Consider the following 24,671-nt stretch of genomic DNA (forward strand, 5'->3'; position numbering starts at 1 on the left):
ATCCTCCAACCAACATCACATACAGATTAACTGGTCATTATCACCTTGCTGTTTGCTGGATCTTGCTGTGCACAAGTTGGCCGTCAGGTTTCCTATATTATAACCATGACTACACATCAAAAAAAAAAGTATTTAATTGGCTGTAAAGCAATTTGAGATGTCCAGGGGTCATGAAAGGTGCTATATAAATGCAAGTCTGTCTTTCTGTAATCCCACTCTCCTACTTGCTCCCAATATCCTTTAATCTTTTTCAAACTATCAAATTCCCATTTAAAAGAGTTTAACGACTCTACAGGCCACAGCAGAACAGGTGTCCCTTCTCACCAACTTGTCAATGAGCACCTGTAAAGTAATTAGCTATTTTTTGCAGAGTAGTCATTTCTAGGAATCGTAAGGCCTGAAAGCTTGTTGCTATCGTATTAATATTGTTTTACAAATTGTGTGAAGTGTTGAACCTATGAAATGTGTCTAGTCCCACATACAGTAGAACCCCAGATCTCCCCCCCACTCAACACCAACCCGAGAGATCGGGAGAACACACTTCTGACAACGTATTTATTCCAGACTTCATTTTTTTTGGGGAACAGATTAATGACATTATGAAGAGAAAATAATCTGGTCAATGTGTCCACACACTTTGGGTAACACTTCCATAGTTAGTTAATTCAGAGACGTCATCCTGGAGATTTCAGCATCCTAAACCACTTTGTACATAATAAAGAAAGGTGCTAATTACACACAGCAGTTCAGTACCAGAGGATACCCTTGTACAAAATCTATTGTAAAATAATTTAAAGCCTGGGGACATTGACATTTCTCTCAAACATTACCGAAGCAATCTTTGTTAAAAGGCTGGGAGACACTGATCATTGTATTTTCCAATTATTAGCACTTGATAAAACCGTTCAAACTTTCGAGGAACTTGATGTACTCCTGGTGTTCTAAGGCAGTGCTCAGCTCAATCAGTTCATCAGCAAAAGTGTTGTCAACCCCACGGTCACTCAGAAAGTCCATCAGGTGGTCATAGAGGGCCTGCGGGAGGCAAGAGCAGAGTTAGGGTCCGTGTGACTGATTCAGTGTAGGCAATCGGGCCGGAACAAAGCCACCCATTCCAAGTAGCAACGTTACATTTGACAGAAACTGAGCTTTGTCCGTGCAAAAAATTTAAACCGAAGCAATTCTAATCGGGCCATTGGATGAGTAGTGGGAGTAAAGTGTCAAGCTGGCTCAGAGGCATTGCTATTTAAAGATTTGGGCTAATCACTGAAACCAACAGCCGCTTCTCTCCACTCCTGCAACTATCAGCACTACACAGGAAATGGTCAAAACCATTTAATATTAAGTCAATGCATGCTTCCCTTCCCCTGCACTGGCTCCAACTTGAAAATCTTAAGAGCATGATTGATGTGTAGTGGAATCGTATACTGTGCACATCCAGAGGGATGGCAAGTGAAGATGGCCTTTGTAGTTAAATAACCTGCCAACACTCTCACTGCAAAGGCTTATACATGAATAGCCAGCACCAGAGTGCTAGCAGCTCCTGTGGAACCATACCCCAGTGAGCAGCTCCTGTGGAACCATACCCCAGTGAGCGGTCCTGTGGAACCATACCCCAGTGAGCGGTCCTGTGGAACCATACCCCAGTGAGCGGTCCTGTGGAACCATACCCCAGTGAGCGCTCCTGTGGAACCATACCCCAGTGAGCAGCTCCTGTGGAACCATACCCCAGTGAGCGGTCCTGTGGAACCATACCCCAGTGAGCAGCTCCTGTGGAACCATACCCCAGTGAGCGGTCCTGTGGAACCATACCACAGTGAGCCGTCCTGTGGAACCATACCCAAGTGAGCGCTCCTGTGGAACCATACCCCAGTGAGCGCTCCTGTGGAGCCATACCCCAGTGAGCGGTCCTGTGGAACCATACCCCAGTGAGCAGCTCCTGTGGAACCATACCCCAGTGAGCGGTCCTGTGGAACCATACCCCAGTGAGCGGTCCTGTGGAACCATACCCCAGTGAGCGGTCCTGTGGAACCATACCCCAGTGAGCAGCTCCTGTGGAACCATACCCCAGTGAGCAGTCCTGTGGAACCATACCCCAGTGAGCAGCTCCTGTGGAACCATACCCCAGTGATCGGCTCCTGTGGAACCATACCCCAGTGAGCAGCTCCTGTGGAACCATACCCCAGTGAGCAGCTCCTGTGGAACCATACCCCAGTGAGCAGCTCCTGTGGAACCAGACCCCAGTGAGCGGTCCTGTGGAACCATACCCCAGTGAGCGGTCCTGTGGAACCATACCCCAGTGAGCAGCTCCTGTGGAACCATGCCCCAGTGTGCGGTCCTGTGGAACCATACCCCAGTGAGCAGCTCCTGTGGAACCATGCCCCAGTGAGCGGTCCTGTGGAACCATACCCCAGTGAGCAGCTCCTGTGGAACCATACCCCAGTGAGCGGTCCTGTGGAACCATACCCCAGTGAGCGGCTCCTGTGGAACCATACCCCAGTGAGCGGCTCCTGTGGAACCATACCCCAGTGAGCGGTCCTGTGGAACCATACCCCAGTGAGCAGCTCCTGTGGAACCATACCCCAGTGAGCGGTCCTGTGGAACCATACCCCAGTGAGCAGCTCCTGTGGAACCATACCCCAGTGAGCGGTCCTGTGGAACCATACCCCAGTGAGCAGCTCCTGTGGAACCATACCCCAGTGAGCGGTCCTGTGGAACCAGACCCCCTCAGAGGGTGAAGATCGGTGGTAAAATGAGGAAGGAAATACTTAGAAATTCGAAGTGGAGCAGAAAACACAATAACCAGGTGAGAGAGAACATTTCATGGTGTATTAAACTCAGGCCAGAATTCCAACCAAATTCATAACATGGGTTGATATTAACAAACATTCAACAGGGTGTTTTTCTCCCCTACTCACCCAGTCCAGGGAGTCGGTGTTAAGCGTATAGCTGGTGTCTTTCCAGTCGTCCTCTGCAGTGGACTGAAAGCTAACCTCTCTGATGGCAAAGATGTCACTCTCACCCTCATCGCCATGCCCAATCTGTAGCCGATTCAGTCATTTTAGACATAAAAATGGATAATGCATTAATAATTAGCACAGGAATGAGCGCTTCAAACAGTGTACCTAGAGTGGCGATGTTAAGGGTTTATATTCAGACAGTGAACCTAGAGTGGCGATGTTAAGGGTTTATATTCAGACAGTGAACCTAGAGTGGCGATGTTAAGGGTTTATATTCAGACAGTGAACCTAGAGTGGCGATGTTAAGGGTTTATATTCAGACAGTGAACCTAGAGTGGCGATGTTAAGGGTTTATATTCAGACAGTGAACCTAGAGTGGCGATGTTAAGGGTTTATATTCAGACAGTGTACCTAGAGTGGCGATGTTAAGGGTTTATATTCAGACAGTGAACCTAGAGTGGCGATGTTAAGGGTTTATATTCAGACAGTGTACCTAGAGTGGCGATGTTAAGGGTTTATATTCAGACAGTGAACCTCGAGTGGCGATGTTAAGGGTTTATATTCAGACAGTGTACCTAGAGTGGCGATGTTAAGGGTTTATACTGAAATGACAAGTTGGCAAAGTTTAATATCAAGGTGGCAGCAACATTGTGGGAACAGCATCAACTGCAGGGTCTTCTCAAAGTCACACACCATCCTGACTCGGACAGAGATTACCGTTCCTTATGTTGCTGGGTCGATATCCCGGAACTCCCAAACCAACACCATTGTGGGAGCAGCATTACAAGGACTGCAGCGGCTCATGAAGGTCCACCAACACCTTAGCGCAACTAGGAATGGGCAATAAATATGGCCGTCATCTCCCCTGAATTCTTCAAACAGATTCCCCATCTCCTTAAACCTCCCTGCCCCATACTTCCATCTCAAACGCCAAGTATGATGAAAGCACAGATTTCTTCAACAAGATACAGACCATCCATGTAGCTGCCTCCACTACTTCCTCTCATCCCAACCTTCTGCCCACTCTTGCCCTGAACTCCTGCACTCTGAGATCATCTTGTCCATGACATCCACCTCCTGCTCCGACAATCCCCTTCCTACAACTCCTCTTCCTGATCCCACGCTATGTGGCATTGCAAATAGTTCCTCTTCAGGCACCATCCCACCCTCAGAAAACCTACACTTCTGTGAGCTCCTTGAACATGATGTAACCTCCCAATTCCATGCCCATCTCTTCCACTCTTCTAGCACCAAAACTGCCCGAACCAAATGAGTAGCATCCTGTGACCACAGTACACCATCACTCCGCTGCAGTGTTGGACAGGGTTGATCATGTGGTGATCTGGAACGCGCTGCCTTAAAGGGAGCAGGTTCAATAGTAACTTTCAAAAGCAAATTGGATAAATACTAGAAGGGAACCATTTCCAGGGCTATGGGGAAGAGCGGCGGGGGGGGGGGGGGGGAACTAATCGGAGAGCTCGTTCAAAGAGCCAGCACAGGCAGGATGGGCCGAATGGCCTCCTCCTGTGCGGGATCATTCTAGAATCAGGTCAGTCGCCCACACCTGTCCTCCACTGTCCTCGCTGGATTCCATTCCTACCCATCCTAAGATAGCCAATGCAGCTCTGGTGACGGCTTTGCTCATCTCTCACACACCATCACGTCTGGAGTTCCACAAGGATATATCCTTGGCCGCCCTCCCCTTACATACCGCCCCACGGTGACACCACCCACAAACATTGAGCCTAGGCGGCTGAAGGCACAGCCGATCTATGGCGCAGCATGTGTTTTAAGAAGCATTTTCACATTTAGTACTACATAATACCCCGAGCTAAGGCACTGAACAAAACTCTGTTCGTTGGTAGACAAAAACCAACTCCCTCCCATAATCTAGTTTTTGGAGTATCACATGGTAACTCGGTCTCTATTTTCTGTAGAACAAAGGGAAAATCTATGACCGGCTTGTCATCACATTCGGTACAAATACCCACCTCATCCTCGGGATAGTGGCAGTCAAACACCAGGCTCTGGTTATTCGACAGCTTGGTCACTTCCACAACAAAGTTTGGGGTTGAGATGATTTCAGGCTGCAAAGAAATTCAATTGTTTATTAGATACAAGACAACAGGTCCATGACATTTTAGATGCAACTTTTTATTCTACTGCAAGCCTGGCACATCCAAGCAAGTTAGCAACAACCTCCCACCAGACCAAAAGAGTGCTAATTGACAGATGATTGGGGGAGATGGCTTATCGGGGGAAGGCAGCAGCAGCCAACTTCTTGACACCATGGGTGGTTCTGTTGCACAGGACGGGAGGAAAAAGAGCAGGAGAGCTATAGTGATAGGGGATTCTATTATAAGGGGAATAGATAGGCGTTTCTGCGGCCGCAAACTAGACTCCAGGATGGTATGTTGCCTCCCTGGTGCAAGGGTCAAAGATATCTCGGAGCGGCTGCAGGTATTCTGGAGGGGGAGGGTCAACAGCCAGCTGTCGTGGTGCATATAGGTACCAACGATATAGGTAAAAAACAGGATGAGGTCCTAAAAGCTGAATATAGGGAGTTAGGAGGTAAATTAAAAAATAGGATCTCAAAGGTAGTAATCTCAGGATTGCTACCAGTGCCACGTGCTAGTCAGAGTAGAAATAGAAGGATATTTCAGATGAATACGTGGCTAGAGGAATGGTGCAAGGGGGAGGGATTCGAATTCCTGGGACATTGGAGCCAGTTCTGGGGGAGGTGGGACCAGTACAAACTGGACGGTTTGCACCTGGGCAGGACCGGGACCGATGTCCTAGGGGGAGTGTTTGCTAGTGCTGTTGGGGAGGGTATAAACTAAAATGGCAGGGGTTTGGGAACCTGTGCAGGGAGACAGAGGAAAGGGAAGCAAGGATAGAAGCAAAAGACAGGAAGGAGAAAAGCAAAAGTGGAAGGCAGAGACATCAAGTGTGTAAATCAAACAGGGCCACAGTAAATAATAAGTCTAAAAGGACTAAGTTAAAAAAACAAGCCTGAAGGCTTTGTATCTTAATGCGTGGAGCATTCGTAATAAGGTGGATGAATTAGCTGTGCAAATAGATGTAAACGGATATGATATAATTGGGATTACGGAGACATGGCTCCAGGGTGAACAAGGCTGGGAATTCAACATCCAGGGGTATTCAATATTCAGGAAGGACAGGCGAAAAGGAGGTGGGGTAGCATTGCTGGTTAAAGAGATTAACACAATAGTAAGGAAGGATATTAGCTCTGATGTGGAATCTGTACGGGACATATAAATTGGCCATAAAAAGCAGCAAACCTGAGGATTGGGAGCAGTTTAGGATTCAGTTAAGGAGGACAAAGGGATTAATTAAGAGGGGGAAAATAGAGTATGAGTAAGCAAGCTTGCAGGGAACATAAAAACTGACTGTAAAAGCTTCTATAGATATGTGAAGAGAAAAAGATTAGTGAAGTCAAGCGTAGGTCCGAATCAGGGGCATTTATAATGGGGAACAAAGAAATTGCTGACCAATTAAATACATACTTTGGTTCTGTCTTCACAAAAGGAGGACACAAACAAATAACCTCCCAGAGATGTCGGGGAACACAGGATCTAATGAGAGGGAGGAACTGAATGAAATCAGTTTTTGTAGGGAAATTGACGGGATTGAAGGCCGATAAATCCCCAGGGCCTGATAATCTACATCCTAGGGTACTTAAGGAAGTGGCTCTAGAAATAGTAGATGCACTACTGGTCATCTTCCAAAATTCTATAGACTCTGGCACAGTTCCCATGGATTGGAGGGTAGCTAATGTAACCCCACTATTTAAAAAAGGTGGTAGAGAGAAAACGGGGAATTCTAGGCCGGGACGCCTGACCTCGGTAATGGGGAAAATGCTAGAGTCAATTATAAAAGATGTAATAGCAGAGCACTTGGAAAACAGTGACAGGATCGGACAAAGCCAACATGGATTTACAAAAGATAAATCGTGCTTGACTAATCTACTGGAATTTTTTGAGGATGTAACTGGTAGAATAGATAAGGGAGAACCAGTGGATGTGATGTATTTGGACTTTCAGAAGGCTTTCGATAAGGTCCCGCATAAGATATTAGCGTGTAAAGTTAAAGCACATGAGATTGGGGGTAAGGTACTGACTTGGATAGAGAACTGGTTGGCAGACAGGAAGCAAAGAGTTGGAATAAACGGGTCCTTTTCCGAGTGGCAGGCAGTGACTAGTGGGGTACCGCAGGGATCGGTGCTAGGACCCCAGCTATTCACAATATATATTAATGATCTAGACGAGGGAACTAGATGTAATATCTCCAAGTTTGCAGACGACACAAAGCTGGGTGGGCGTGTGTGTTGTGAAGAGGATGCCGAGAAACTCCAGTATGATTTGGACAGGTTGTGGATAAATGTGAGGTTATCCACTTTGGTGGCAAAAACAGGAAGGCAGATTATCTGAACAGCAATAGATTGGGAGAAGGGAAAGTGCAACAAGACCTGGGTGTCCTTGTGCACCAGTCGCTGAAGGTAAGCATGCAGGTGCAGCAGGCGGTTAAGGCGGCAAATGGTATGTTGGCCTTCATAGCGAGAGGATTCGCGTACAGGAGCAAGGATGTCTTGCTGCAGTTGTACAGGTCCTTGGTGAGACCACACCTTGAGTATTGTGTGCAGTTTTGGTCGCCTTATCTAAGGAAGGATGTTCTTGCCATGGAGAGAGTGCAGCGAAGATTCACCAGGCTGATACCTGGGATGGCAGGAATGACATATGAGGAGAGATTGGGTCTATGTTTCTGTTCCATTACCTCAGGTCTTTGTCCTCTAACTATATTCTTTCTTCCAACCACCCTCTCTAGCCAGCCCATTCTTTTACTGATGACTCGACTTTACATTCATCAACTTCCTCCACTGCTTCCCAGATTCAGCCTCCATGCAGTTCAATGCTTCAATCACTACATCTTGCTCTCTGCAATGGGCACTGAACATCTCTTTTCTTTCAATCCTTCCAAGATACAATTTCCACACGTCTCAAGTGGAACCAGGTACTGGCACTTAGCTTTCATGGCTCCATCAATTGTCCTTTATCCATTGACATTCTTGGCCTACTTCCTGTGACTCTGAATGGAACATCCACACCTCCTCCATTGCTAAGGTTGCCTCCCAAGTGTGGTTTCCTCTTTCGCACAACTCAACGCGAATCTCTACAAGGCCCAAATACAGCCCGACAACCACCATAAAAAGCCCAAGTATGTCCAAGCCTTGAATACAGCACCCATATCTGAAGAGGGTCTTCCAGCACCCCTCACATTCCTAGACACGATACAAGAAAAAGCTCCCATCATAGGCAGCCTCCTCCTCCTGCCTCCAACCTCGCTCCATCAGAACCATCAGTCCTTCTCTACGTGGTCATTAATATCAAACAATGCTCCTCTGAACTTTCTCCTTTGATTCCTCAAAGCTCCAAATAGGCTGTCCTATATACTCTTCTGCCTCATAATTCAATTGTGTTGAAATCAAGATTCATTGTGCAATCTCCTACTCTAACTCACTCTTTGCCAAGACCTCCCTTAGTTCCTCCTACAACCTTTAGGCTTTTAAAACACAAGCATGGACTCATTCAATCACTACTGTCTGATTTATCTCATCTTTTACAGTTTTCAACTTTATGGGCCTTGATATTTCAGCTTGGTTTTTCAAAATTACTCGGCTTCTTAAATTGGACAAGCTCTTCATTACAACCCCTGAGCCAAGGGAGACTCAGGAAATACTACATGCCTATTCTCCACAGATTAATTAAATGCAAACAGAACTAGGAGACCGTGGGTCAAAAATGCCAAAAAGAACAAGTTGCAGCTCATGATGTCAAAGCATATTCTGTTAACAGTTATTTCAAGAATATTTATCCAGGCTTTGGTACCATAAAGTTAAGAGTCACTCAGTATGAACCGTCAGAATGATCTGGGAAATATCACAGCAGTTGTTCAAATCAACAACTTCAAGTTCATATCCAATGCTGCAGAGAGGATACAACTAGCCCATTCCCACGCACTGGATTTCACAGGCTGCATTGTTCAAGCTGGAACGAGACCAAACATTGCATTCCATTACTGCATCTTGTTTCACCCACTGAGATCTGTCGATGTGTGGTCAATTTGCTGCAGGCTTTTGGCTGGTTCTCAATACATCTTAACAACATTCCCCTACCTGCTCCTTCTGTCCCTGCAAGGTCTGGGCACTGTTGGCAGGTTTCTTCCATTTACCACCACGCCCCTTAGAAAAGAGGGGGCGAGCGAGGGGGGAGAGGGATGTTGAAAGAGGTGGAGAGGGGTAAAAAGAAATGAAAGGGGAAGATGAAGAGAAAGTTATGAGGATGGAAAGATGACACTCAAGGAATGAAGCACAAACAGTTGGGTGTGGGTGGGGGGAATCAAGTGAATAAAAACTTAAAAAACTGAAGAAAGGTCAGAGGAAAGAATCAGTGAATTAGAGAAAAAGTGGGCTTGTGAGGTGATGAGGTTTAAACGTGGGACAGACCCACTGACCTGCTCTTCCCAAGACTGCTGTCACTACTATAGTCCAGTGGGACATCTCCCAGGGAGAATCCATCACTTCAACGTTACATCTCCCACCGAACTCAATGAAAGGTTTCCGTATGAAAATTACAGCAGGACAGGTTAGACACAGGGCCAACCCAATCTATAGGTTTGCGAAGAAACAGAGCACGAACCCGCCCAATCTGCAGGGTTTACCACCTTCTTTTGCCAAGTCGTCAAACAGGGCGCTGCTGGAGCTTTTAGGGGGGTGGGGGGGGGGGGGGGGGGAAAAGAGGAGAGACACTGTACCGGAGGGTCGGGGGGGGTAGTCTGTACCTATCTCAGCCTTGAAGATACTCAGACTCCAGGTGTGGTCTCACCAAAGCCCTGTATAATTGTAGTAAGACTTCCTAACTCTTGTACTCCAGCCCGTTTGCAATAAAGGCCATTTGCCTTCCTAATTGCTTGCTGTACCTGCATGCTAACTGTGCTTCTTGTACGAGGACACCCAAATCTTGCTGAACAACAACATTTAATAGTTTCTCAATGTTTAAAACATATTGTTTTTCAAATCTTCCTACAAAAGTGACTAACCTCATTTCCTCACATTTACTCCATGTGCCACCTTATTGCACACTCACTTAATCCCTTTGCAGGCCCATTGTGTTCTCCTCAGTTTACTGTCCCACCTAGCTTTGTATCAACAGCAAACTTGGATACATTGCACTTGGTCCCCTCATTGAAGTCATTAATACAGATTGTGAATAGCCGAGGCCCAAGCACTGACCTTGCGGCACCCAACTAGTTACAGCCTACCAACTAGAAAATTACTTGTTTATCCCTACTCCCTTTGTTCTGTCCATTAACCAATCCTCTAGCCATGTTAATATATTACCCCCAACCCCATGTGCCATTAACTAGCGTAACAACTTGTTATGTGGCACCTTATCGAATGCCCTTTGGAAATCCAAATATACTACATCCACTGGTTCCCCTTTATCTACCCTGCTAGTTACATCCTCAAAAATCTGATAAATTTGCTAAACATAAAACCATGTTAACTCTATCCAATCATATTATGATTTTCTAAGTGCCCTGTTACCACTTTCTTAATAATGGATTCCAGCATTTTCTCGATGACTGATGTCAAGCTAACTAGTCTGTAGTTTCTTGTTTTCTCTCCCCCTCTAGGGACTTGTGCCAAAATTGGGAGAGCTGTCCCACAGACTAGTCAAGCAACAGCCTGAGTCATACTCTCAGAATCATACCTTTCAGCCAATGTCCCAGAGTCCTCCATCACCATCCTGGGTATGTCCTGTCCCTCCAGCAGGACAGACCCACCAGGGGTGGTGGCACAGTGGTATACAGACAGGAAGGAGTGGCCCTGGGAGTCCTCAACATTGACTCCAGACCCCATGAAGTCTCATGGCTTCAGGTCAAGCATGGGCAAGGAAACCTCCTGCTGATTACCACCTACCGCCCTCCCTCAGCTGATGAATCAGTACTCCTCCATGTTGAACACCACTTGGAAGAAGCACTGAGGGTAGCAAGGGCACAGAATGTATTCTGGGTGGGGGACTTCAATGTTCATCACCAAGAGTGGCTCGGTAGCACCACTACTGACCGAGCTGGCTGAGTCCTGAAGGACATAGCTGCCAGTCTGGGCCTGCTTGACCTCGTCCTCACCTATCTACTCGTCGCAGATGCATCTATCCGTGACAGTATTGGTAGCAGTGACCACCGCAAGTCCTCGGAGACGAAGTCTCGTCTTCACATTGAGGACACCCTCCATCGTGTTGTGTGGCACTACCTGTGGTAAACCACTTTTATCGTTCACTATCGTTACACTATAGTTATCACTGTTGTATTGTTATCACTGTTCTCACTGTTGTATCACTATACGAGGTCGCCTCTTGTCGCGCTGTTATACCTGGGCTGACCACCTCCGACTCCGCCCATGGCTCCACCTACCTGCCCAGGTATAAAGGTAGTCGACTGGCTGGTATTCCTCCTTGTTGGACCCGATCACCCATGAGGGTGGGCTCTGTTATTTACTCAATAAAAACCTTTAGTTACGTTCCTAACTCGTCGCTTTTTATTGGACGAATTGATAGGTATATCAATTTTATTGACTAAATTTTAAAGATGTCTACTACTGGCCAGCCAGAAGCCCTCCCAGAAGCACAGCCACAGCAGCTTTCAGACACCGGGCTACACCAGCCACACCAGCCGGCTTGGCTGCAAGCCCTCAAACCACCGTACCTGGATCGAAACCCACAGGCAGCAAACTCAGCCCTCGACTTCAAACACTGGCTGGGCTGCTTCGAATCCTACCTGGAAGAATCCGGCATCCCTCAGAGATCCAAACTAAGAGTTCTGAACGCCCAAGCGAGCCCGAGAGTATACGCACTCATCCAGGACACGACTACATATGAGGCCGCTATCAACCTACTGAAACAGCAGTACCGGAGCCCGGTAAATTACATGTACACCAGGCACCTCCTAAGATCCCGCCCGCAACAGCCAGGAGAGTCTGTAGCTGAATTTTTACGGGCGCTAAGAGCACGCGGCAGGAACTGTGACTTTAAAGCGGTGACGGCTGTTGAAAATACGGAAGATAATATCCGTGATGCCTTTGTGAAAGGCCTACGGTCCGACTACTCACAGCAAAGACTGCTTGAAGCTAAAGACCTCGACCTGGACAAAGCTGAAGCCCTCGCTCTCTCCCTAGAGGTGGCCCATCAGGACCAGGAGGCGTTTTCCAGGTACTGCTCGCGACCCTGGGACTCGGGCCCGACCCCTACCGCAATACCCTTCGCAGCGCTGCCCCCGGGACCTACCTCAGCGTCGGCGTCCCGGACCCGACCGGGACCGCCACCGGCTCCGACATCGGGCACCCGCGATCGGGCTGCTTCTTTTGCGGCCAGGAGAAGCACCCGAGGTCGCGCTGCCCAGCCAGGAACTCTACCTGCTCAACCTGCAGGAAGAAAGGCCACTTCTCTAAGGCCTGCAGGAGCGGATCTTCAGAGGCCAGCAGTGCCTCATGCGAACTGTGGGGGCGGCCATCTTCTTTCAAGGCAACTGAGGCCAGCATCCCCACACGTGAGTCATGGGGGCGGCCATCTTTGATCAAGGCAACCGACCCCAATAGTGCCTCATGTGAGTTATGGGAGCAGCCATCTTCTCCGCCATTTTGTCCTACCTCGTGGGAGACGCCATTTTACCCACCACGCCCGACTGCCACCGGGCCTCTGGACCCGACGACCGCCTCGCCTGCAGACGACAACGACTCGCTTACCTACACACTAGCCTCCGTCACTCTGGATCAAGCCCGCCCACACCACCTGTCCAAGTCGATGATGGACATCAAAGTAAACGGCCACGCCACGACCTGCCTGTTCGACAGCGGAAGCACGGAGAGCTTCATCCACCCAGACACGGTGAGCCACAACTCCCTCCCTGTCCTGCCAACGCGCAACCGAATCTCGATGGCATCGAGGTCCCACGCCACGGACATTAGCGGCTACTGTGTTGTGACCTTGTCGGTTAAGGGTACGGAGTATAAAAATTTTAAACTCCTCGTCCTCCCCCAGCTCTGCGCTGCCGTCCTACTAGGGCTGGACTTCCAATCCCACCTCCAAAGTGTAACCCTAGCATACGGTGGACCCCTCCCCCCACTCACAGTCGACAACCAGCGAATGTTAAACCGCCCACCGTGTAACACCTGCAGCCTATCCACCCTCAAGGTGCCGCCACCTTCCCTGTTCGCTAACCTCACCCCCGACTGCAAACCCGTCGCTACCAAGAGCAGGCGGTACAGCACTGGGGACAGAGCCTTCGTTAGCTCTGAGGTGCGGCGCCTCCTGAAAGAGGGCATTATCGAGGGGAGCAACAGCCCCTGGCGTGCCCAGGTCGTGGTCGTTAAGACCGGCGATAAAAATCGCCTGGTCATCGACTACAGCCAGACCATAAACAGATACACCCAGCTGGACGCATACCCCCTTCCCCGCATATCTGACATGGTCAATCAGATTGCACAATACCGCGTATTCTCGACCATCGACCTTAAGTCGGCCTACCACCAACTCCCTATCCACCCCGAGGACCGCCAGTACACCGCCTTCGAGGCGAATGGGCGCCTATACCACTTCCTTAGGGTCCCCTTCGGTGTCACCAACGGGGTCTCGGTCTTCCAAAGGGAGATGGACCGGATGGTTGACCAGAACGGACTGCAGGCCACATTCCCCTATCTAGATAACGTCACCATCTGCGGCCGCGACCGGCAGGACCATGACGTGAATCTGGAGAAATTCCTCCGTACGGCCCAACGGCTGAACCTCACCTACAATAAGGAGAAATGTGTGTTTAACACCTCGCGCCTTGCCATCCTTGGCTGTGTAGTAGAGAACGGACTCATCGGCCCCGACCCCGAAAGAATGCGCCCCCTCATGGAGCTACCCCTCCCCCACTGCCCTAAGGCACTTAAGAGAACCCTGGGGCTCTTCGCCTACTATGCCCAATGGGTGCCCAATTATGCGGACAAAGCCGTGAAGTCCACATCCTTCCCTCTCACGGAGGAAGCGTGCGCGGCCTTCTCCCTCATCAAGGGAGACATAGCCAAGGCCACAATGCACGCAGTGGATGAGTCCATCCCCTTCCAAGTGGAGAGCGATGCATCCGACTTCGCCCTAGCCGCTACCCTTAACCAGGAGGGGAGGCCGGTGGCCTTCTTCTCAAGGACCCTACAGGGCCCCGAGATCCGACACTCGTCGGTCGAGAAGGAAGCCCAGGCAATTGTGGAGGCGGTACGGCGCTGGAGGCATTACCTGGCAGGCAAACGATTTACCCTCCTCACCGACCAACGTTCGGTTGCTTTCATGTTTAATAACAAGCTGAGGGGCAAAATCAAGAATGACAAGATCTTGAGGTGGAGAATCGAGCTATCCACCTACGATTATGATATCTTGTACCGGCCAGCTAAGCTGAACGAACCCCCTGATGCTCTTTCACGAATTACATGCGCCAGCGCGCATATTGATAGACTTCAGACCCTCCACAACGACCTCTGCCACCCCGGGGTCACCAGACTTTACCATTTCATTAAGGCCCGCAACCTGACCTACTCCATCGAGGAGGTCAGGACCATGACCAGGAACTGCCAGACCTGCGCCGAGTGCAAACCGCACTTCTATAGGCCGGACAGAGCAAGCCTGATCAAGGCCACCCGCCCCTTCGAGCGCCTGAGCATCGACTTTAAGGGGCCTCTACCGTCATCTGACCGCAATGTGTACTTCCTCAACATCGTTGATGAGTACTCCCATTTCCCTTTTGCCTTCCCCTGCCCAGACATGACCAGTACCACGGTCATCAAGTGCCTGAGCGACCTCTTCGCCTTGTTCGGGTTCCCGAACTATATACATAGTGACCGGGGCTCCTCCTTCATGAGCGAGGAACTCCGTCAGTTCCTACTAGCGAGAGGTATTGCAGCAAGTAGGACCACCAGCTACAACCCCCGAGGGAACGGCCAGGTGGAAAGAGAGAACGCGACGGTATGGAAGGCCGTCCTCTTAGCCTTAAAGTCTAAGGGCCTCCCAACCTCCCGCTGGCAGGAAGTCCTCCCGACAGCGCTGCACTCCATCCAGTCACTACTTTGCACTGCCGTTAACGCCACCCCCCATGAACGAATGTTTGTTTTCCCCAGGAAGTCGACTACGGGAACCACTCTACCAACCTGGCTGACCTCTCCGGGGCCCGTCTTGCTGCGAAAGCACGTGAGGGCCCATAAAACGGACCCCCTGGTCGAGAGGGTGAACCTCCTGCACGCCAACCCCCAGTACGCCTACGTGGCTTACCCAGACGGGCGGGAGGACACTGTCTCCTTACGAGACCTCGCACCCTCGGGCACTCCGGAGACACCACCTTTACCCCCCCCCACCACCCCCCCAATTCCAGCCCAGGTAGACGGCATGCCGGAACCCCACGAGCCTTCGCCGACCACGCAGACACCAGCATTAACACCGGATAATGCAGCACCGCCGCTGCGACGATCGGAGAGGCTTACGAGGCCTCCGGACAGACTGACATACCAGAACTGGTAGTACACTTCACCCCGCCGGACTCAAATCTAAACAAGGGGTGAATGTGGTAAACCACTTTTATCGTTCACTATCGTTACACTATAGTTATCACTGTTGTATTGTTATCATTGTTCTCACTGTTGTATCACTATACGAGGTCGCGCTGTTATACCTGGGCTGACCACCTCCGACTCCGCCCATGGCTCCACCTACCTGCCCAGGTATAAAGGTAGTCGACTGGCTGGTATTCCTCCTTGTTGGACCCGATCACCCACGAGGGTGGGCTCTGTTATTTAGTCAATAAAAACCTTTAGTTACGTTCCTAACTCGTCGCTTTTTATTGGACGAATTGATAGGTATATCAATACCACCGTGCTAAATGGGATAGATTCAGAACAGATCGAGCAGCTCAAAACTGGGCATCCATGAGGCGCTGTGGGCCATCAGCAGCAGCAGAATTATATTCCACCACAATCTGTAACCTCATGGCCCAGCATATCCCTCACTCTACCATTACCATCAAGCCAAGGGACCAACCCTGGTTCAATAAGGAGTGTAGAAGTGCATGCCAGGACCAGCACCAGGCGTACCTAAAAATGAGGTGCCAAGGTGGGGAAGCTGCAACACAGGACTACATGCATGTTAAAAAGCAGAAGCAGCATGCTATAGACTGGGCTAAGCGATCCCACAACCAATGGATCAGGTCAAAGCACTGCAGTCCTGCCACATCCAGTCGTGAATGGTGGTGGACCATTAAACAATTAACGGGAGGAGGAGGCTCCATGAACCTCAATGATGGTGGAGCCCAGCATGAGTGCAAAAGACAAGGCTGAAGCGTTTGCAATCATCTTCAGACAGAAGTGCCGAGTGGATGATTCACCTTGGCCTCTTCCTGGGGTCCCCACCATCACAGATCCAGCCAAATCGAATTACTCCACAGTAGTAGTGCTGAAACCTTGTGCTACAGTACAGCTAACCGACAAAGGAAAATTGCCCAAGTATGTCCTGTCCACAAAAAAAAAACAAATCCAATCCGGCCAATTACCGCCCCATCAGCCTACACTCAATCAGCAAAGTGATGGAAGGTGTCACTGACAGTGCGATCAAGCGACACTTGCTCACTGATGACCAGTTTGGGTTCTGTCAGGACCACTTGGCTCCAGACCTCATTACAGCCTTGGTCCAAACATGGACAAAGGAGCTGAATTCCAGAGGTGAGGTGAGAGTGATTGCCCTTGACATCAAGGCAGCATTTGACAGTGTGGCATGAAGAAGCCCTAGTAAAACTGAAGTCAATGGGAATCACGGGGAAAACTCTCCACTAGCTGGAGTTATACCTAGTACTAAGGTAGATAGTTATAGTTGTTGGAGGTCAATCATCTCAGCCCCAGGACATCGCTGCAGGAGTTCCTCAGGGCAGTGTCCAAGGCCCAACCATCTTCAGCTGCTTCATCAATGACTTTCCCTCCATCACAAGGTCAGCAGTGGACATGTTCACTGATGACTGCAGTGTTCAGTTACATTCACAACTCCTCAGATAATGAAGCAGTCCATGCCCGCATGCAGCAAGACCTGAATGACATTCAGGATTGGGCTGGTAAGTGGCAGGTAACATTCGTGCCATACATGTGCCAGGCCATAACTATCTTCAACAAGCGAGAGTCTAAACACCACCCCATGACATTCAACGGCATTACCATTGCCAAATCCCCCAACATAATATCCTGGGGGTCACCATAGACCAGAAACTTAACTGGACCAGCCACAAATACTGTGGCAACAAGAGCAGGTCAGAGGCTGGGTATTCTGCGGCAAGTGTCTCACCTCCTGACTCCCCAAAGCTTTTCCACCATCTACAAGGCACAAGTAAGGAGTGTGATGGAATACTCTCCACTTGCCTGGATGAGTGCAGCTCCAACAACACTCAAGCTCGACACCATCCAGGACAAAGCACCCCATCCACCCCCTTAAACATTCACTCCCTCCACCACCGGCGTACCGTGGCTGCAGTGTGTACCATCTACAAGATGCACTGCAGCAACTCACCAAAGCTTCTTCGGCAGTACTTCCCAAGCCCACGACCTCTACCACCTAGAAGGACAAGGGCAGCAGGCGCATGGGAACACCATCACCTCCAAGTTCCCCTCCAAATCACACACCATCCTGACTTGGAAATATATTGCCGTTCATTCATCATTGCTGGGTCAAAATCCTGGCACTCCCTCCCTAACAGCACTGTGGGAGCACCTTCACCACACGGACTGCAGCGGTTCACCACCACCTTCTCGAGGGCAACTAGGGATGGGCAATAAATGCTGGCCTTGCTGGTGACGCCCACACCCCCATAACGAAAAAAAAATGCAATTGATGCTGGTTGATGCAGAAACTATGTTACGATCCAAGATTAGATTGGAGTTGCGGATGAAGGAAAAGGAGATGAATGGGAACAGGTTGGGCAAATGTGATTAGGACTATCTGCTCGTGTGAGGGGTAAACGCGGACACGGACTGGTTGGGCTGAGTGGCCTGTTTCTGTGTTGCAACTTTTACGGGTTTCTATGTGTGGACTAGTTGGCAGAATGTTACAAGTGCAGATTTCCTACATCCGAGCAGCCAAGGACAGGCATGAGGAATCAAAGGTTCAGAGAGCATGCACACACACAACCCTGACTAGAGAACAACGCTGCACACATTACAGCCCACCCTGACTAGAGAATGCTGCACACATTACAGCCCTCACCTGGTTCCATTCATACCTACCCCATCAGCACATTTCCTGCAATGTCTTCTCCACCAGTGTACCTCTTGTTCCTCACCCAAATACTGCCCAGTTAACCGGGGGGGGGGTCATCTTTCACATGTACCTCGATAATACACAGCTCTACTTTTCCACAACCAGTACTGTGTTGTCCACCATCTAAAATCACAGATGAGCCATAACTTTCCATGGTTCAGTACTGACTGGCACGATCGATTCCAACGACTTGCATTTATATAGCGCCTTTAACGTAGTAAGACATCCCAAGGCACTTCACAGGAGCGATTATCAAAGTCACATAAGATAATATTAGGACAGGTGACCAAAAGCTTGGTTTTATGGAGCATCTTAAAAGGAGGAGAGGGAGGAAGTGAGACGAAGAGATTTAGGGCCCTGGTAGCTGAAGATGGTGGAGTGATTAAAATCGTGGATGCGCAAGAGGCCAAAATTGGAGGAACGCAGATAGGGGCGAGGCCAAGAAGTGATTGGAAAATAAGGAGGGAATTTTAGAATCAAGGAGGGAATTTTAGAATCAAGGTGTCACTTAACTGGGAGCCAGTGTAGGTCAGCGAGCACAGGGGTGATGAGTGAATGGGACTTGGTGTGAGCTAGGATACAGGCAGCAGGATGAGCTGAAGTTTATGCAGGGTGGAAGCTGGGAGGCCGGCCAGGAGTGCGTTGGAAGAGTCAATTCTAGAGATAATAAAGGCATGGATGAGGATCTAAGCAGCAAATGAGCTGAGGCAGGGCGGAGTCGAGTGATGTTAGAGGTAGAAATAGGCATCCTTAGTGATGGAGCGGGTATATGGTCGAAAGCTCATTTCGGGGTCAAATATGACACCAAGGTTACGAACAGTCTGGTGCAGCCTCAGTTGCCAGGGGGAGGGATGGAGGGTGGCTCGGGAACGGAGTTTGTGGCAGAAACCGAAGACAATGGCTTCAACCTTCCCAATATTTAGTTGGGAGGAAATTTCTGCCCTTCCAGTATTGGATGTCGGACCAGCAGTCTGACAAATCAGAGACAGTGGAGGGGTCGAGAGAGATGGTGGGGAGGCAGAGCTGGCGGAAACCTGATTGGAGGGATTCAAACATGGAGTTCCGGGATAGATGGGCACAGATTTGGGAGGCGACAACACGTTCAAGGAATTTGGAGGAAAGGGAGGTTGGAGTTCCATCGTATTCGCACCTGCCCCCTCCTCCCAGAAACTCCACACCCATTCCCTGAATCTATTCCCTTTAAAGTCTGCTCATGTACAGCACCTCAGCATGGTCCTTCAGCTCAACTTCAGACTCCACACCCAGCCAGTTACAAAGACCAACCACCTTCACTGTTAAAATATTTCCTACCTTCGTCTTACAGGAAAAGTGGTTATAAAAACAGCGTTTTAAATATCCTGTGTATCCTGTCCAGACAGAACTCCAGCACTGGCTCCCGATCCACACAAAGCCCCACTAACCATCAGCCCGCCTTCGAGGGCAACAAAACGCAGCAAGTGCTCCCGCTGCAATGCCCCCAACTACAAGGCGACTGACGTATAGCACTGGAGGACAATCCAGCTCACCTCATTCTCTGCAGCCTTCTTTCCTTCCTGTGGCTCCTCCTCCATCGTTGGTGGAATACTGTTGTTGATATTAAAGGAGACCGTGACCCTACAAACAGGAAGATGTGAATGGTCATCACCATGAACAAACAGCGAGCGGCCCAGGGCCTCACCTGGTGTGGCACTCAATTACACAGAACAGGAAAGTGACACTCTGATCACAGACTACCCACAGTGATTAGTACATTTAAAAACTAGGGCTGGGGAGTATGTCAGCATGATTCAAGATCAGGACGACGCTGTGATCTGAAGCAGCATGGGATACAATCAGAATGCTGGCACTGCATAGACTGATCAGAACTTTATATTTGCAATGTTCAGCATTGTAATCTCAGTTGGACATTGAAATATATTTATTCTGTAAAGTTTTCAAGAACTTTTCCAAACTTAAAATGGGATTTCTTTTTAATTTGCAATAAGTACATATTTGTATTAAGTAGTTGGCTCAGTGGGCAGCACTCTCGTTTCTGAATCAAAGATCGTGGATTCAAGTCCCACTCCAGGGACTTGTACAATCTAGACTGACATCTCAGCGCAGTGCTGGGGGGGGGGGGGGGGGGGGGGGGGGGGGGGGTGACGGCCTTCTCGCGGCCCATCCTGTTACGTGATCCTAGCTCTTGGATCACAACTAATGTCGTCTCACAAGACATCGAACTTGTTGTTAAATCAACCTCCCGGTGACAATAGCAAACCCAGCGAATCGACCGGCCCTCTCCCAGACCAAAGAAAACTACATGCAGGCCCAGCCGTCCGAATATGCCAACTTAACATCAAAGGCATCTCTCATTCAAAATGCAAATACCTCGTAAGGTTACTGAAGAAACACAGGGTCGATGTCCTGGTGCTTGAAGAAACACACAAAGAAGCACCAGTTCGACAAGAGGACGTATCCCAGGTTTTGACCTAATCGCTTGCACTAACCATCCCAAATATGGCCTGGCGTGCTACGTCAAACAAAGCATCGAAGGCTGCACCGAACTTGAGCGTACCAGGACTGCCGGAGTTTTCACCACAACAATACGCGTGGGAGCGCGAACAATCTCTGATGTCTACAAACCACCACTCACAGTGGCCCGACCCACCGCTCCCTCCTAGTCAACATCCATCTTGCAGATTTAATACCACCACACAATGTGGGGCTCTGCAGACGCCGGCTATAATGGAGAAGCAATTGTACAGTGGGCTTCACTGGAGAATAAATTCCTGCTTTTTGATGCCAAAGGTCGAGGTACGTTTCATTCAAGGTGGTGCAGAGAATATAACCCAGACCTATGTTTCCTCTCTAAAGACAGCAAAGGAAACCACATCTTGAGTATTGTGTGCAGTTTTGGTCACCTTATCTGAGGAAGAATGTTCTTGCCATGGAGGGAGTGCAGCGAAGATTCACCAGGCTGATACCTGGGATGGCAGGAATGATGTACGAGGAGAGTTGGGTCGATTGGGCTTATACTCGCTGGAGTTTAGAAGAATGAGAGGGGATCTCATTGAAACTTATAAAATTCTGACAGGACTGGACAGACTCGATGCAGGATGTTCCCGATGGTCGGGGAGTCCAGAACCAGGGGTCACAGTCTAAGGATAAGGGGTAAGCCATTTAGGACAGAGATGAGGAGGAATTTCTTCACCCAGAGAGTGGTGAACCTGTGGAATTCATTAAATATATTCAAGAAGGAGTTGGATATATTTCTTAAGGCTAAAGGGATCAAGGGATATGGGGAGAAAGCAGGGACAGGGTACTGGATTTGGATGATCAGCCATGATCGCCTTGAATGGCAAGAGCAGGCTCGAGGAGCCGAATGGCCTACTCCTGCTCCTATCTTCTATGTTTCTATGACTTGAACAACATGCCACCAACCCGTCTCAAATCTAGGCCATTTTGGACTGTTGCCGAAGCCCTTCAGCGATCTATCCTCAGCCTTGATGACCGATGGCAAAATGCTTGGAAGAACTGTGACATACGGAATGGATTCCTTATAGAGGACCCCACAGTACAACCTGAAGGATCAAACCTTCCTCGCAAGCAGTGGACAACCATCAGCCGCCTCAGAACCGGTCATGGTAGATGCTGCCACCTTCGCCATCGATGGAAGACTAAAGCATCCCCATCATGTGACTGTGGAGCTCCTAATCAGACTCTGGAGCACATCATTGAACACTGCCCTCAGAGGAAATTCGCAGGCAGTCCACAAGATATCCACGCTGTTACACTGGAAGAGCTGACATTTGATTTGCTTTGCTACTACCATACGAAAGTAGTACTGAGGGAGTGCTACATTGTCACACCTTTTGGATGGGACGGTAAACCAAGACCTTGTCCACATGTTCAGGTGGATGTAAAAGATCCCACGGTACTATTCGAAGAGGAGATGGGTAGTTCTCCTCGTCCTATCCAAAATGTTTTGCTTAATCAACATCACAAACAGATGACCTTACTGTGCACAAAGGGACTGCAATATTTCTAAAGATTTCCATTGGTTGTGAAACACTGGAGCTTCCTAAGGCTCTAGATAAATGCAGGTTCTATCTATCCAAGTACTGTCTTATCCTTTTGAATCAAATAATTTGAATTTAGTGACTGAATTAACAGTAGACGATGTAGCACAATCCAGAAGTGCCTCAATAAAAGACCACACTTTAGGAAGGATGCGAAGGCCCTTGAGAGGGTGCAGAGGAGATTTACCAGAACGCTTCCGGGGAATGGGGGATCTTAGTTACAAGGACAGGTTGGAGAAGCTGGATTTATTTTCATTAGAGCAAAGGAGGTTTAGGGGTGATTTGATAGAGGTGTACAAGATTGACAGGTTTGGATAGGCTAGACCGTGAAAGGCTGTTCCCACTAGTTGATGGTACAAGGACTCGGGGACAAGGGCAAGAGATACAGGGGGGGATATGAGGAAAAACTCTTTTAGGCAGCGAGTGGTGAAGACCTGGAACTCGCTGCCGACGGAAGTGGTGGAAGCCAAGACACTCAATGTTTTCAAGGGGAGACTGGATAGGCATTTGAGGGAAATTATCTTGCAGGGCTACGGGGATAGAGCAGGGGAATGGGACTGACTGGATTGTTCTGTAGAGACCCAGCGTGGACTCGGTGGGCCGAATGGCGGCCTTCTGTGACGTTATGACTTCAAATCTACACTAGTTCATACAGGCAATATTTTCAGTGCGATTACTAAACCACTTGTGTATGTGCAGTATTTATATAGCGCCTTTTAACACACACCTTCCCAAGGCGCTTGGGAAGGAGAGGAATGGAACAGACCCAGGAGAACCAACACTGAATAGCAGCACTGGGGAACCAGGCACTTCACTCACTTTTCACCATCAACTTTTCGTACAAGTTTAGCTTCAGTCCCGTTCAGCCCAATCTCCCAGCCTCCCGACACCTTCGGCAGCGTCGAACTCTTCTGGATTTTTTTCTCCTCCTTGATTTCATCCGTGAGGAATTCTGCAAAAGCTTTATCACCTGCAGAATGAATGAATGAAGAACAAGCTGGTTAAAACTCAACACTGCGCCCTCAGCATGTTCCACAAGCACAGGCCGCACAGCCCCGGGGGCCGCTCCGCTTACCCTCGGTGTGAAGCGCCCCGCAGCCGCACGACAGGCCGTTGAGGGGCCGGCTGGAGCCGAGCGAGCCGCGCCTCGGGCCGGAGCCGCAGAGCAGCCACATGGAGCGGGCCAGGCCGCGGATCCCGGGGCTGCCGCTGCCGCCAGCCGGCCGCAGGAGTGGGAGTGGGAGTGGGAGCGGGGCGGCCCGGGAGCCGAACCGGGAGGCTGAGCACAGAAGCCGGGGCAGAACCTTCAGCATGACGGCCGACCTCTGCACAGAGCATGGAGAGCGACCCGGAAGCGGAACACGCCGCACCACCGCCAACCAGCGGCCGCTGAGGTCACCGCCGCCTGGGCAACCAATCAGGTGGGCGACTGAGCCACCAATCCGGGGCTCGGGCACCAATCCGGGCCGGGGCCGGTCTGAGGCGCAGGCCGGAGGGCGGTGCGGACAGTGACTGATGCTGGTTTGAAGTGATTCATCTCCCGGAGGTTTATTCATCATTTGGATTTCATGGTTTGGGCACTTGTGATGACCCCTGACTCTCCCCAAAGGCTGCACCCTGACCCCTGGCTCTCCCCAGAGGCTGCCCCCTGACCCCGGGCTCACCCCAGAGGCTGCCCCCTGACCCCGGGCTCACCCCAGAGGCTGCCCCCTGACTCTCCCCAGAGGCTGCCCCCTGACCCCTGGCTCACCCCAGAGGCTGCCCCCTGACCCCGGGCTCACCCCAGAGGCTGCCCCCTGACTCTCCCCAGAGGCTGCCCCCTGACCCCTGGCTCTCCCCAGAGGCTGCCCCCGGGCTCTTCCCAGAGGCTGCCCCCTGACCCCGGTCTCTCCTCAGAGGCTGACCCCTGACTCACCCCAGAGGCTGTTCCCTGGTTCACCCCAGAGGCTGCACCCTGACCCCTGGCTCACACCAGAGGCTGCACCCTGACCCCTGGCTCACCCCAGAGGCTGCACCCTGACCCCTGGCTCTCCCCAGTGGCTGCCCCCTGACCCCGGGCTCTCCTCAGAGGCTGCCCCCTGACCCCTGGCTCACCCCAGAGGCTGCACCCTGACCCCGGGCTCACGCCAGAGGCTGCCCCCTGACCTCTGGCTCTCCCCAGAGTCTGCACCCTGACCCCTGGCTCTCCCCAGTGGCTGCCCCCTGACTCCGGGCTCTCCCCAGAGGCTGCACCCTGACCCCGCGCTCTCCCCAGAGGCTGCCCC

The 24,671-nt window shown here is 50.2% G+C and overlaps 1 protein-coding gene across 1 annotated transcript; it reads right to left on the reverse strand.

Annotated features, from left to right (window-relative positions):
• Positions 1 to 541: 541 nt before the first annotated feature.
• On the reverse strand, positions 542 to 23,778 carry c1qbp (complement component 1, q subcomponent binding protein). Its single transcript, XM_085964135.1, has 6 exons — positions 23,483 to 23,778; positions 23,227 to 23,377; positions 19,876 to 19,963; positions 4,949 to 5,044; positions 2,916 to 3,038; positions 542 to 1,032 (listed from the first exon to the last, which is right to left on the reverse strand). Exons 1-6 carry the CDS (start codon positions 23,718 to 23,720, stop codon positions 886 to 888), a joined length of 843 nt encoding a protein of 280 aa, XP_085820261.1. The 5' UTR covers positions 23,721 to 23,778; the 3' UTR covers positions 542 to 885.
• Positions 23,779 to 24,671: the final 893 nt, after the last annotated feature.

This window comes from Somniosus microcephalus, chromosome 22 (assembly GCF_052327205.1).
Source record: "Somniosus microcephalus isolate GS21.2 chromosome 22, FLI_Smic_1.0, whole genome shotgun sequence".
Taxonomy (NCBI): Eukaryota; Metazoa; Chordata; class Chondrichthyes; order Squaliformes; family Somniosidae; genus Somniosus; species Somniosus microcephalus.

Excerpts from the sequence above, each read along its gene's own strand:
- c1qbp (XM_085964135.1), bottom strand. The coding sequence starts at position 23,720 with ATGCTGAAGGTTCTGCCCCGGCTTCTGTGCTCAGCCTCCCGGTTCGGC. Across the intron at positions 23,378-23,482 it reads CGGGGCGCTTCACACCGAGG|GTGATAAAGCTTTTGCAGAA; the intron begins GTAAGCGGAGCG and ends TTCATTCTGCAG. Across the intron at positions 19,964-23,226 it reads CGAAAAGTTGATGGTGAAAA|GGTCACGGTCTCCTTTAATA; the intron begins GTGAGTGAAGTG and ends TCCTGTTTGTAG.